This window comes from Alosa pseudoharengus, unplaced genomic scaffold (genome assembly GCF_046254945.1).
Source record: "Alosa pseudoharengus isolate Yale_2024_CS ecotype anadromous, Long Island Sound unplaced genomic scaffold, YU_APseudo_1.1 YU_APseudo_1.1_scf_2, whole genome shotgun sequence".
Lineage (NCBI taxonomy): Eukaryota > Metazoa > Chordata > Actinopteri > Clupeiformes > Clupeidae > Alosa > Alosa pseudoharengus.
In genome coordinates this window covers 39346108-39361997 of record NW_027468663.1, presented here as the reverse complement: position 1 = coordinate 39361997, position 15890 = coordinate 39346108, and the positions used below count along the sequence as shown (strand labels likewise).

The following is a 15890-nucleotide window of genomic DNA, read 5'->3' as shown; positions in this document are numbered from 1 at the left end:
TTTACAATAAATCATTTGTGTCCTCTGCTTTCACAATCCTGAACAGAGACATAGCATAGTTTATGTGATTTATTGTGTGTATTTCATGTACTCTGTTTGTTATGTTTACATTTAATAGACAATTAAGTTTTCTTATCTTATTCGCATGGACAATGCTCAAGTTAAAAGGATCAGCACTTCTTGCTAAAATCATTCAAAAGTAAACTCAAGTCTAAGTCACTCTAAGTGTCATCTAAGGAACTGTTCGTTTTTTATTTAAGAGGCTACTGGAGGAGTTCTGGGATCTTTAGTCAAAATAGACTTGACTCTCCCTTCTCCAGCAATACATTTTTCTATGACCCTCCAACATTATAGGGAAAAGAGGCATGACATTCCCCTACAATTTATTGATGCCTTCTGTACTGGTTTGCGCTTGGCAAAGATGTACAGATAGCCACGTTTTTTTTTCATAATTATGACATACATTACTTAACCTCTGCTTTCTCATCTTACACATCACACTCCACCAAGATGGTGGCCATTTCAGTAGATTTACTCACTAACACTGTTGTCGAAACACAATAAGCATGGAAACTAAATGTACACTTCCTGCAAGTTACTCCTCTAGTAAACTAGAGAGCTTGCATGGTACCACTCCTTTCTTCTCAAATGCCTTGAAAAGGCTGTTGTTTGCACAATTTCACAAATAATCACCGGGACCGAAAGGATATTCGAAGAGTACGTAATGGAACATTCACTCTAGAATCTTTGCTAGTGCCCTCTAGAGGACGCTCAGTCTCTCCACTCAAAAGCCACAGAGCGAGGCCTTTATTTTACCCCCCCTCCTAAATATATTCCACTGCTTGGCTGTTGTCTAGTATTAAAACTGGTATCCCATATTCAGGATTTAGTATGCAGTCCCGGAACCATTCTTTTTCGATTGTTTCTCGATTGTTTCTCTACAGTTCGAAGGCAAAATCCATATCCAAGACACACTTGCCTTCATAGTGTGCCAGCAACTCCTCCAACACTCACTGGACTACTCCTAAAAAACGTTGGGTGACCCTCCCCTTGACAAGAAATAAAAAAGACATGACCCTCCCCTATTCTCCTCCAGTGGTCCGTTCTATAATACCGAACAGTCCCTAAACCATCTTAAAACAACACAAATTTGATTTGTTCCCACCGCTGTGTTTAAACTTGTCCTGGAAGTTTTTACAACATGAGTAATAAACGAGCTTCCTCCTCTTTCATTTCAACTAATATTAACAGTTGGGCTTTGTGTTTACTGTCGCTGTACTTTCTTACCAATTTGCTCATACCACAAATAAGCCACAGTGCACTTTCTACTGTTTGTGATAAGTTGCAGCTGTACACACACACACACACACACACACACACACACACACACACACACACACACACAATGGAGAAATTGAGAATCTTAAGAATCATCCCTTTGTATTTCTAATGATGTAATGCTGTTCTATACCACTGAGCAGTGACCTCCTGCATTTTTGCCAATGTATTTATAGTTGTTTTTCTGTGATAAAAAGATCATTTGAAAGCTACACTATGCCATTCTTTTGTATGTTATGAGACATGTTTTTGGCATCACCTTCAAATGAACGCACCGGTTGTTCAGACTAACCATCTGGGTTATGCACTACGTAGTTCGGTGTTTCGGGTTGCAGCACACTGCCAAAATGTAAGAAAAGACACCAGTTAGCACGTGAGAGTTTTATAAGTGCCAGCTGGACTGTTGGTATTTATTCCAGGTTAGTAGCTCAGTGTTAATGTACTAGTCAAAATACTCCAGAGAAAAGTGATCCTTCTCTCCATCTCTCCATTTGATTCTGTCTGTGGTTCTCTTTTACTTCTTTTTCTCTGTCTCTGCAGCAGGTGAGTGGCGTGAGCAGTTGTCTCCACTGGTGGCCTCCCTGAAGGAGTGTGTGACTGAGGTGGGCGACCGGGCTCAGAAATCCATGACCTTCGTCCTCCTGCAGGAGGCAGTGTGCAGCATCCCTCAGGGCCTCTTCCTCCAGCAGAGGCGTGACGTAGTGTTCAGTCAGGCGGTAGGTCAGATCCCCTCAAAGGAGTTGGCATGCAAGGCAGCCAGTGGGCTTTGCCTGCTTATGATCCACCTTTTTCCTGTTTACTTTTTCCTGTTAATGATTTGCAAATGCAAATATTCACTGCAGTTATATACTGTAGATACCACTGAGGGTAACTCTCAGAGTGAACACTGTAGTTCTGTGTTGACCTTAAATTTTTTTTATTTAATCCCTGACTGTACCTTGCTTAAACAGTAACACAGTCACACCTCAGACACAGTGAAATTCATACTACTGCTCACATTTGTCTCAGTGAAATAAATAGAAGGACCAAAAGAATAGCAAAGGAGTATTTTATGATGTTACGTTAAACTGGGTATTTTCTTAGGAGTTGAAATGAAGAAACATAAGAAAATGGTTGAAAAATATCAATGTTAAATTGAGCATAACTATGTTTAGGATAAATAGACAAAGAAGAGATCTTATAAAGATCTAATAAATACATTGCCTAACAGGGCTTTACTGAGGCAGATAAAGATGACCCATATGTGCGAGAATTTGTATATCCTTTGCAGGTCAGTTACAGTACAGTACAGTAAATGACAACAGACCACAGTCATTAAGGGCATTTAACATCTGTAGTAAATTAGTAGCCACGGCAAGACCGTTCCATTCCATGCTCATGTGCCTGCTATTTTACTTTATTTTAGTTCAACTGTGTTCTCAGATTGCACTGAAAATAAACAGACAATGTTTAAAAGTTCATACCATGGACGGGTCCAGCCACCCACGAGTCCGACCTGCAGTCATGTCCCAATCCCACTCCATCTCTGTCTCTCTCCCACTCACTTCCTGTTTGTCATCACTGTCCAGTCCAAATAAATGCAAAAAGCCCAGAAAATATACTTTAAAAAAGTTGGCCAATCTTAATGGAAAATTGTGTATGCCTTTGGTCCGTGTAATCTCTGGATCAAGTTTCTTGAAAATCAGCCTAGTAACATAATCCTGCCTGCAGACAAACTTCACCAAAAACAACTTGACATAGGAGGGTGAATATCACAGAAGAGTGCCATTCAGCCCTTACAATTGCCATAGATTACCTATAAAATACACCTATTTTCAGATAATAATGGAACAATATTCTGATTTATGACAGGGTGGACGATGATAGGGTGGACATTTTCACCTTAAGTTAAAGTTTTTTACTCACAACAAACTATCATTTGTTCACTATCTAGACTTGTTGTAGAAGAGACTTTGATATAGTTATACCTGCATATTATGAAATATTGTGATTGTGATTGTGATTTTATTTGGATCCCCATTAGCTGATGCAGAAAACATCAGCTACTCTTCCTGGGGTCCACACACAACATATAACAAACAAGAAACCAACATACAAGACAACAGATATAAAAGCAGGAAAAGAATAGATACTTTTCTTGGGGTACACACACTACATAAAACAAACAAAACATCAACATGCAAGACAACAGATATGAAAACAAACAAAAGAAAGACAGGAAAAGAATGAATCACTAAACCATCAACACACAAAAACAGACAACAACAACAACAAAAGATAAGATGACAAAAAAGGAAAAGAATAAATGAGTAAACAAAAGTAAAATTCAGTAGTACATACTAGGATTCAGTGCAATCAGCCATGCTTTATAGAATTCAGAATAGCTTTATTCTGAATTTTTGATATCTGATCTGGAAGGGAGTTCCATTCAACCATAGCTCTACATAGTACTGTGCGTTGCTTTAAGTTTGTTTTGATTGTTGGAATTGTGTAGTTACCATTAGTGGCATGTCTGGTAGGGTATGTGTGCACATTAGCGCTAAGTGTGAGCTGCCTAAACAAACAGTCGGGTTTGTTTAATGTATTAATGTTTTTTTATGAAAGAAAGAAGGGGTGCTTTCAACTTCACATCAACTGTTAGCCAGGAGAGTTGGTCATGCATGTTATTTATGTTGACTCTCTGAATCCATTTAAGGGCAAGCCTAGCTGCTCTATTTTGTACCCGTTGAAGCTTCCCTAGATACATTTTTGTGGTACCTGACCAGACCACCAAGCAGTAGTCTAGGTGTGACAGTACAAGGGTGTGCAGGACCTGTATGGTCAGATGAGGTGTTAAAAAAGAAGAGCATCTTTTGACTACAGATACAGTATATTTCTCCCCATCTTTTGTACCAGTAAATCTATATCTCTTGACCATGATAATTTACAGTCTAAAGTTATCCCCAGAAGCTTTGTTTTTTGTACTTGCTCAACAGCAACATTGTTCAGTACCAGATTCAGCTGGGGTTTAGAGCTTAATGAGTGTTTTGTTCCAAATGCAATGCTCTTGGTTTTCGATATGTTCAGGACAAGTTTGTTATCAGAGATCCATGTGAAAACCTCCTGCAACTCTTTGTTGAGGGCTGATGTGAGTTCCTCAACTGTTTGTGCAGACATATAGAGTGTTGTATCATCTGCATACATAGGCACACAGGCTTTTTTACAAACAAGTGGGAGATCATTTGTAAAAATGGAGAAGAGCAGTGGTCCTAGTGAAGAGCCCTGCGGAATCCCACATTGTAAATGCTGTGCCTTTGAGAGACTTCCATTAAAGAAAACTTTCTGTGTCCTATTGGTTAGGTAACTTTCGATCCATGCTATGACAGATGGAGTAAAGCCATAACACTTAAGTTTCTTCAATAGTAATCTGTGATCGATCACATCAAAGGCAGCACTAAAGTCTAATAGTACTGCTCCTACAATATTCTGTAATTTGTATTCAAATCACTTCCAGCATATTTGGTCCCGATAGGGTGGACATGTTAAGCTTGGGCTTAGCAAGTAAGCATACTTATACGAAGAAGATTTGTCAGTAAGAAGGTCAACTACTCTCTAACTTCTGCAAGCGAAGTTCCCATCACTGAAGAGAGAAAATAAACTGTTGTCCTGATCTTACTAGAGAGGATGGCTTTTTCTTAATGGGGCAAATTTCCCAATGCAGTAAAGGGACCCTATGCAGTTTTGGCAATATCTTCTCTGTTTTCTCGCTTTTTGCTCGCAGTTTTTCCTGCAGAATGTCAGAATGTCTGAGAAACTCCATCGCTACCTTGTTCTAGCCGGTGCCTGGCATGTATGTTTGTAGTGCAGTAAAGCAATTTGTTACATCGCGAGACCGCGAGACTTTCTGACTCTGAGGCCGGTAGCCCGCCGGCCCAAAGTTGGCCGCCATTCACCCCAGAAAAAGTCATATAACCATTCCAATGACTCCGAAGCTTTTAGTTAAATTAAGGTAAACAAACTGCATAGTTCCCCTTTAACATGCAGATCAGCTGGTGCTGGGCCCGCTCTCTTGTGATACCACATTGTACCAAGTGTGGCCACTGTTTTAAATACAGTGCAACTAATTGGAAGAATGCCTTGTAGCTGTGTTCAGCTGTGACAACTAGAAGCCTACAGACTTCCACATAGTTCCTTTAAACTAGAGTGAGGTCACCTGACACCGCCACTGCCTTGTTGCATCATCCCCTGCTGATGCCCTGCAAGGAGTTTCAGACACTTTGCTACATGCTTTCACTATTTGTTTGTCTGTTTTATCTTGCTGCAGATTCAGAGCCTGAACTTGTTAAACATGATTTAGGAAACTAAACTTGTTGAACATGCTTTTTCTAAGGCACACACACACAATCATAGTGGCAAACAGTTTGAAAGAAGACCTCGGTGGAAGTTTGTGAACTGGTAGAAACCACAAAATGTTTGTAGTTTGAATTCAAAGATTGTATCATACATGTCCAGAAACCACTAATTGATGGTGCTGTGACTAGTTGCTGGTTTGTGTAAGCATGATGTTTTATGTGAATGTGTGTGTGTGTGTGTGTGGGTGTGTGTGCGTGCATGTGTGCACACGCGCGCGCTTATATATTCTTGGGTTTTCTTCCTCCAGTTGTCAGCGTTGGCGTGTGGCTTTGTGATGCGGCTCTATGCGGGGCTGGAGGACAAGGGCTTCCTGCAGCAGCTGCACCTGGTAGGCCTGGTGGCCCAGTTCGAGAGCCTGCTCAGCACTTACAGTAAGTACCCCTGAGACCCACAGACAGGTCATCACAAGCTCTCTCGCTTGCTGCCACAGGGGTATTTGGGCAAGCCTTTGTTTCACTCATCAAATACAGTATATACTTAATATACAGCTGCTATTCAAGTCAAGTCAAATGTATTTGTATAGCACATTTAAAAACAACAGAGTTGACCCAAAGTGCTTCACAATTTGTGAGATTAGACATGACACAATAAGATAAAAGAAAAGACCAAAACTGGGTCTTCCCTACCTTCCTTTTGGGCGTGCGGTGCAGGGGGGAGTGTCTTGGGAATCTTTCAGTGTCTTGGGAATCATTGATACAAAATTACTAGAAATAAATAAATAAATCCGAAAGGAAACAAAATCTGGCTAATCCTATGTGACCGCTGCTTTGCTAGCGAGGCGGTCATAATAATTTAAGGTATGAGTCAAATGAGGTTAAAAATGAAATAAAACTTTGTTAAAAGCCAAGAAAGTAAAAAAATACATAAAAGAAGTTAAGAATACATAGAAATAAAATAAATTCAACCTCAATAGAACCTCTAGTGGGACAAAATCTGATGTGCAATGGGAGACTATTGTAGAGTTTGGGAGCAGTAACAGAAAAGGGTTTCAAGCGTGAATGGGGTACTAAGAGGAGCAGTTGTGAGGATGACCTGTGTGACCAGACAAGCTATTGCTATAGAAACTTGAGTAGTAAGAAAATAGGCCACTCCATTGACACTCCAAACAGGACATTACTTGTCCACTGTGGAAGTCGGAATGCCTCAGACAGGAATACACTCAAGCTGCCTCGCTCTTGCATGAATTTCTTTGAACTTGAATTTCCCCTTGGGGATCAATAAAGTATCTATCTATCTGCATGTAACTATTGGTGCCAACTTACTGTTGCAGACACAGCATGTAATGACTGGAGCAGCAGCAGAGAGAGCATGAATGTCTGAGTGTCTTGAAAAGCGCTATACAAATTAAATGTAGTAGTAGTAGTAGTAGTAGTAGTAGTAGTAGTCATAGTAGTAATAGTATTATATGACAGTCATGACATAATGTTTTTCAGCTACACAAGTCTGGCAAGTAATAGTCACTCGGTATACAGTCAGTCACTCAACAAATGGGAAATAATCTTGCTGGATGTAACCAGATGGCATTTTGTCATTTCTATATAATTAATGGCAGTTAATTCTGCTGAAATGAAAACAATACAAGGAGTCATCTGACTGGAACTCGAATTAATTAGAGACTATCAAAATAGCAAACTGATGTCAGATGGAAATTATCCCCCAGAATAAATAAAGTATTTATCTATCTACAGTATCTATCTATCTGTAGCCTGCAGGCTGCATGACTTAATATGTGAATAGTGGTCAAAGCTCCTCTACATGCCTAAATATGTTCATAGTTGGAACAGGCTGCATGAGGTCTGTTTTAGAGCTGTTTTGTTATTACCTAACATGATAAAGCACCCTGATGGCAGACTGGACGACCTTTTCAAAATGCAACCACTATTTCAAAATGTCAAGAAATCACAGAAATGGAGAAATACAGTATGTTCAGTCAATGTTCATGCCTTCAAATCCTCTTCATGTTACTCTCCGGTGTTATATTTTGGGCATGTTTCATGGTTTCGTTTTTTAAATCATTTTCATTCCGGTGCAATTGTTTTGCATATACCTACCTCAGTATGGTTTGTTCATCAGAATACTGTTCACCTTCAAATGTCTGTGTTTGTTAGAGTGATCATAGCATATCTCTCTTCTGTGATGGAGAGTATACTTCAATGGAGAGTACACGGTTGTAGGAGCCAATTTGAATTTTAAACCCTATTGAACTGAAAGACGTAGTTTGCTTGAGATTCATTAGCTTCTGTATGGAGCTTTTATTTTGACATGGTCCTAGGTCACCTGGTCACCCGTTCACTTCAAGATGGCGTCTTCCATGTGGTTTAGTCAGTCTTAGTTAGACAATGGAAGATGCTGGACACAAATAGTTTTGGTAACGCTTTAGAATAACATGTGCTTATTAGGTATTAACAGTGCATAATAAGCAGTTAACAATTCATTACTAACAGTTAGTTAACTGTTGTTATCCTTTAATAACATTAACTAACTGTTAACATGCAGCTTGTAAGTGTTAATAAGCAGCCTTTTAAGTTACTTACAAGCATATTTGTTAACAGTTGTAAGTGTTAACAAGCAGCTTGTTAATGCTTGTTAATGGTGTATAAGACAAAGAGGTGGATAACTAATACGCTTATAAGACCTTTCTTACCTATTTGTAGTACATTTTGCAGCCCCCCAATCTAAAGCGAGGACCATGTAGCCTATAGTTCCACAAGCCCAACCTTCTATCTCTCTATATACTGTATCTCTCCATCTAGCTTGGTTTAGCTGTGAGAAATGCACCTTAAAAATTGTTGCAGTGAGCAGGAATCGAACCCCGGTCTCCCGCGTCAAAGAGTGCATCGCTACTTGTTGAGCTACACTATTGTTCCTAATTTGCTGATGAAAATTTTCATTTTGATTCTATATTCCGATGTTCTATATCATACTAGCTATGCTTTTTACAAATATGTTTCTGATGGAAAAGTGGTGTTTAATTAATGCAGAAACAGACCACGAATGTTCGCCTCTGTTCAAGGCAAACTGAAACATGTTTCAAATCGATCACGAACGTTCGCCTATGTTTGCAACTTTGAACCAGAGCTTTGAATGCACCCACTTATCGTCTTTAAGCCTCGGTTGCTAGGTAACCAAACTATAGACCCTTTCAAGAGAGTTCCATTATCAGCATCATAGTTGGCCCCACAAGACTTCCTTTTTAACATTCCGTATGTTATCTTAATGCAGAGGAAGTAGATTGGGGCCCAAATAGAATGTTCAAGCATTGTTTTTGTTTACCTTGTTGAAAGGGTCTATATACAAAGCTGGCATATCTTTAGACTGCTGACAAACTGACAAACTGTTTTATGCGTTCACTGAACAAAGATTAAGGAAATTAAACACCACTTTTCCATCAGAAACATATTGGTAAAATGAACATTTTCATCAGCAAATCAGGAACAATAGTGTAGCTCAACAAGTAGCGATGCACTCTTTGACGTGGGAGACCAGGGTTCAATTCCTGCTCACTGCAACAATTTTTAAGGTGCATTTCTCACAGCTAAACCAAGCTAGATGGAGAGATACAGTATTTAGAGAGATAGAAGGTTGGGCTTGTGGAACTATAGGCTACATGGTCCTCGCTTTAGATTGGGGGGCTGCAAAATGTACTACAAATAGGTAAGAAAGGTCTTATAAGCTATTAGTTATCCACCTCTTTGTCTTATACATCATTAACAAGCATTAACAAGCTGCTTGTTAACACTTACAACTGTTAACAAATATGCTTGTAAGTAACTTAAAAGGCTGCTTATTAACACTTACAAGCTGCATGTTAACAGTTAGTTAATGTTATTAAAGGATAACAACAGTTAACTAACTGTTAGTAATGAATTGTTAACTGCTTATTATGCACTGTTAATACCTAATAAGCACATGTTATTCTAAAGCGTTACCATAGTTTTTTACAGCTTGTAACTTGTAAGCTTATAGCTTGAAACTTGTATCTTGATAGTTTGAATCTTGACGCATTATGATTTAAACGCTTGACCTTTTCGAAGCTTTAGAGTTGAACATTTAGAACATTTAATTTAAAACACCTTTTGGAATACCCTTTGGAATATCCCCTTCCCTTTGGACTATTGAACTGCTGGATCTACATCACTGCGTACCATCTGCTTGCCTGCCTGCTGTACTTCCCTCCCTGCCTCTCTGCCCTTCCTGCCCTCCTGCCTGCATGTCTGCCTGCCTAACATCTTGCTTGCCTGCCGGACTGCTTGCATGATCTCCCTGCCATTGAACACAGGTATGAGCAACTGCCGTACACAGTGTTACGTAAGCGTGTAATATTCTAAACAGCATCTAAACTGGACTTTGAACATTTTTGACCAAACATTAGTAAAAAACTGTAGTTTGGAGTGCTTACTGGATTGGACTTGGAATTATTTGAACTGGAATTGTTTGCTTGGAGTTTGGATTTCAATTGTCACTGTATGGACTGTGCTTCACCTCTGTTGCAACTCCCTTTATCTCTCTGCATTTGGATGTGTTGGAATTGCTATTGTTTGAACTGTGTGCTTTACCTGTGTTGCAACTTGCTGCTCTGGATTGTTGAATTTTGACGCCATATTTGAACTCCCTGTGGCCGTGTATTGTGTTTTGCTGTGTGCTTGTGCCTTTATATGTCTCAATCAATGTCGGTTGTGATAGTGCCTGATTCTCAGACTGAGGCTACTGACATAGCCATCACCATGGAAAGGAAAATAAGCCAATTCATTGCAACCCGAAGGGGAAAATTGGGTTTTTGTACCCGCAAACAAAACGAATTAAAAGAACTTATGGCCAAAGGCAATGATGCTGATGTGGAAAAAGGTGTTCAAGATTTGCTACTTGCTTTGGATGAATTTGAGAAAGCTCATGAGTCTGTGCAGCAGCTGATAATTGATGAGGAAAAGGAAAATGACAATGCTAGCTGGTATGAGCCCAAAAAAAGTACCTTCATGTCATTTTTAAAGGATGTTGAAACATGGAAAAGCAGCTCAGCTGAACCCCAGCCAATTGTTACACCCTTGGACAGCATTTCAAATGTGTCAAGGAAATCAAAGAGATCTGGACACTCTTCAAAATCTGGTTCTTCTTCAATATCATCAGCACGCATGAAAGCTGAAGCTGAAAAAGCAGCTATTATGGAACGTGCTGCTGGACTTGAAAGGAAACACGCTCTGGAAGTGAAAAAGGTGCAACTGCAAAATGCAATAGAACAAAATGCTCTACAAACTGACTTAGCTGCTGCAAATGCCAAGGTCCAAGTTCTTGAGAGTTTTGAGAAGCAACTTGAGAGTGCTTTCCTTCGGTCTGTATATCCGGCAAAGCAACCCGAAGATGGCATGAATTCTTATCTGAAGGCACAAGGCAAACAACTAAAGGAAACTTTCGTGGATACAGAGCCATCAATTGAATATGCAAACATACACGGGGTTCCAAAAACTCCACTTCAGCTTCTTACGGCTGAACAAAAACAGTTTGACTTTTATTCGTCAATGGCAGAAGAAGCCTCACATCAACCAGCCACAACTGCAGCTACCTCTGTTCCAACAGCAACAGCTACGTCGTCTACCCCATCACCACAAACAATATTCACAAATGCAAATAGTGGCTTGAATGACATTGCAAAACTTATTGTTCAACAGCAAAGGTTGTCTTTACTTCCCAGCAGGGATATCCCTGTTTTTGATGGAGAGCCTTTGAATTTTAGGCCCTTCATGCAAGCATTTATGCATGGAATTGAAAATAAGACCATCAGTAACCAGGACCGCTTGTATTACTTGGAGCAATACACCTCTGGCCAACCAAGGGATCTGGTCAGGAGTTGTCTACACATGGATGCTCATGAGGGATATGAAGAGGCAAAAAGACTGTTGGAGTATCACTTTGGTGATGAAATAAAACTCACTAGTGCATACATGGAAAGGGCCTTAAACTGGAGCACCATTAAACCTGAGGATGGAAAGGCATTATCAAGCTTTGCACTGTTTCTGCGAGGATGTTGCAATCTGTCACAGAACCTGACTGGCATGGAAGAGCTCAACTTACCCTCTAACCTACGGCTTCTTGTTTCAAAGCTCCCCCACAAGTTAAAGGAAAAATGGAGGTCTATAGCCTTTGATATCCTAGAACATAGGAAAAGAAGAGCCACTTTCTTTGATCTGGTTAACTTCATTGAGAAGCAGGCCAGAATCATGCAAGATCCTCTTTTTGGTGATATACATCAACCAGTCCCAACCAAGAAGGTGTATCAAAGCAAGTCTGTTCCAGATTCTAAATTGTCTTTTAAAATGAATACCAAAGGCAGTAGCTTTGCAACCATTGTAGCAGACGCACCAGTTAGAACTGAGATTCTCACACAGGAGAAATTAAAGGTGCAAAGTAATGACAAATCAGTAATTTCAAATGTGTGTCCCATTTGCAATGGTATACATGTCATTGATTCTTGTGCAGAGTTGCTATCCAAGTCTCATAATGACCGTGTAGGATTGCTGAAGGCAAAGGGTATTTGCTTTGGCTGTTTGGTTAAGGGCCATATGAGTAGAGACTGTAAGAGACGAATCACCTGTGCAGTGTGTTCCAAGAAACATCCGAGCATCCTGCACATTCAGAAGTCTGATGGTGAATTCATGAAGATGGAAAAGAGTGCCAGTGAGCCACAGAAGGCTGTGAGCAGTCGACTAGTCTCGCTGGAAAAGAAAGGCCTTGGATCCAGTGATGATCATTGCACACTGGCAATTGTACCTGTTCAAGTGAAACTAAGTAATTCAGATTGCATCGTCCAAACTTATGCATTCCTTGATCCAGGTAGTTCTGCCTCATTTTGTACTGAAAATCTCAGAAGAGAGTTGAATGCAAAAGGTAAACAACACAGGATCCTTCTGCGTACAATGGGCCAGGAGAAACCCATTGACAGCCTGGTCATCAAAGGTTTAGAAGTAAGCAGTCTGGAAGGGAAAGACTTCTATGAGTTGCCTGATGTTTACACCCAAAAAGAAATCCCAGTCAGCAGAGATCATATCCCAAGACAAAAGGATGTGGAGAAATGGCCACATTTGAAAGATGTGTACTTACCGACTATCAATGCAGACATTGACCTACTGATTGGAATGAATGTGCCCAAGCTTATGGAACCGTGGAGGATAATAAATAGCACAGGCAATGGGCCTTTTGCAATTAGAACCTTGCTCGGCTGGGTAATGAATGGTCTCCTCCATGGTGAGCACACTTGTCTCAATACACAAGGAAAGCCATATGTTTATGCCAATCGGATTTCTATTGAAGATGTGAATGAACTCCTGATCCGGCAATTCAACCATGACTTCCCTGAGAACAGTTAGAGATGTCTCAAGAGGACCTGCGGTTTCTGCAGATAATGGACACTTCTGCAAAGCTTAAGAATGGACACTATCAGTTGCCACTGCCATTCAAAAGAGATCCTGACATGCCCAACAACCGGCAGATGGCGGAGCAAAGAGCAGTGTCTCTGAAGAGGAAGCTGAGCAAGGACAAAACCTTTCAGGATGAGTACAGACTGTTTATGGATACAATTCTGAAACGTAGACATGCTGAGCTTGTACCTAAGGATGAGCTTGAATTAAAAAATGGCAAGGGTTGGTACATACCTCATCATGGGGTCCGTCATCCTAAAAAAGGAACTTTGCGGGTAGTCTTTGACTGTTCTGCATCGTATCAAGGAACATCTCTCAACAATGAGCTTATACAGGGCCCAAACCTGACAAACTCTTTGATTGGAGTCCTGTTGCGCTTTCGCCATGAGAATGTAGTTCTGTTGGCTGATGTCGAGAAGATGTATCACCAGGTCAAGATCCCGCCAGAGAATGTTGACTTCCTTCGCTTCTTGTGGTGGAAGGATGGAGATGTCACTCAACCCCTCATGGAGTATAGGATGATAGTTCATCTATTTGGAGCAACATCATCAGCTAGTTGTGCCAGCTACGCCCTAAGAAGAACCGCTGAGGACAACAAAGACAACTTCTCAGCAGAAGCAGTGAGCACTGTTTTGAACCACTTTTATGTGGATGATTTGCTAAAGTCAGTGAACACACAGGCCCACGCAATTAGCTTGTACCAGGAACTGAAAGCTCTGTGTGCAACTGGAGGCTTCAACTTAACAAAGTGGTCCAGTAACAGCCGTGAAGTTTTGTCTCACATTCCTGAGGCTGAAAGAGCAAAGGAGATGAAGGATCTGGATCTAGACCTCGAAGATCTACCTGTGGAACGAGCTCTTGGTGTGCAATGGTGTGCTGAAGAGGATGTCTTTAAGTTTCATGTTTCCCTCAAGGACCAACCATGCACCAGACGAGGTATTCTATCCATGGTTAGCTCGATATATGATCCGCTTGGCTTTCTTGCACCCTTGACCTTCCCGGCAAAGCAGATCTTGCAGGAACTATGTAGGCTTAAACTCGGCTGGGATGAGGCGATTCCTGACACTTATGCCCAAACCTGGAAGCAGTGGCGGCATGGCCTTAAAACTCTCACAGACTTCAACATCACCCGCTGTTTTAAGCCAAATAACTTTGGAAATGTGGAATGTGCACAAATGCATCATTTTTGTGATGCAAGTGAAATTGGATATGGCACCGTGACCTATTTGAGGTTGACTAACAGCCGTGATCAAGTGCACATAACCTTTGTTATGGGAAAATCAAGAGTGGCTCCTTTAAAACTAATGACCATCCCACGTCTTGAGCTGACTGCTGCGGTTTTGGCTGTTCGGATTGATCAGATGCTGTCCACTGAATTACAGCTGCAACTGGAACCACCTGTATTTTGGACAGACAGTACAACTGTTTTAAAGTACATAAGAAATGACAGCAGGCGGTTTCATACCTTTGTTGCGAACCGTGTCAATCTCATCAGGAATGCGTCCAATGTCTTTCAATGGAAACACATTTCTGGCAAAATGAATCCAGCAGATTATGCATCCCGTGGGCTGAATATTGCTCAATTCTTGAAGAATAACATCTGGATCAATGGACCCAAATTCTTGAGAGACTTGCCACAGTGTTGGCCCAATCCACCATCTGAGCTTGCGATCCCTCCAGATGACCCTGAGTTGAGGAGAGAAGTGGTTGAGGTACATGCCACTTTCACAAGTGAATGCAATGCCACCAGCACACTGCTCAACTACTTTTCAACATGGAGCAAACTCCGAAATGCCGTTGCATGGATGCTCAAATTGAAGAGCTTACTGGTCCAGCACGTCCTGAAAAGGAAAGGCACCATTAAAACACTAAAACCTAGTCGTACGATGTTGTCCATTCAGGACATTGAAGATGCTGAAGAAGCCATTGTGAAGTTCTGCCAAAAGCAAGGATTTCCACGGGAAATAGAGAGCCTATGCAATGGGAAGAATTTAGACAAGAAAAGCTCCATCCTCAGGCTGGATCCGATAGTTGACAATGGCATCTTAAGAGTTGGTGGACGCCTTAACAGGATGGCAATGCCAGAAGAGCAAAAACATCCTGCCATCCTGCCCAAGCAACATCATGTGTCGAAGCTTGTGCTTCGTCATATCCACCATCAAATTGGGCACAGTGGAAGGAATCACATGTTGTCGACCCTACGTAAGAAGTACTGGATCCCTTGTGCCAACTCCCTGGCAAGAAAGATTTTAAATGAATGTGTGCCCTGCAGGCGGCAACATGCATGTGCAGGTGAACAAAAGATGGCTGACCTGCCAATTGACCGTTTGACACCTGACCTTCCTCCTTTCTCACATGTCGGAGTGGACTACTTTGGACCGATTGAGGTGAGAAGAGGACGCAGCATGGCCAAACGATATGGTGTGATATTCACTTGTCTCACCAGTAGGGCTGTTCATCTGGAAGTGGGACACTCTCTGGATACCGACTCCTGCGTGAATGCCTTCAGACGCTTCATTTCCAGACGAGGTCAAGTGAAGGAACTAAGATCCGATAATGGAACCAACTTGATCGCAGCTGAAAAGGAATTAAGGGAAGCACTGAAGTCTTGGAATATGGAACAAATCGAGCGCAGTCTCTTACAAAGAGGTGTGAAGTGGACGTTCAATCCTCCTGCTGGTGCCCACCACGGAGGCATTTGGGAACGATTAATCCGAATGGTCAAAAGGATTTTGTTGTCTGTTACCAACC

General features: G+C 41.1%; 1 protein-coding gene across 9 annotated transcripts in view; it reads left to right on the top strand.

The window, feature by feature from the left end:
* inpp4b (inositol polyphosphate-4-phosphatase type II B) overlaps positions 1-15890 on the top strand; it is a 181704-nt gene that overhangs the window by 139858 nt on the left and 25956 nt on the right. For 8 of the 9 annotated variants that reach the window (XM_076294962.1, XM_076294964.1, XM_076294965.1 and 5 more), the window contains 2 exons: positions 1879-2054; positions 5978-6101. In XM_076294962.1, coding sequence (XP_076151077.1) covers positions 1879-2054; positions 5978-6101 — 300 coding nt within the window. The remainder of the gene's footprint in view (positions 1-1878; positions 2055-5977; positions 6102-15890) is intronic. The other variant, XM_076294963.1, reaches the window with a different exon arrangement.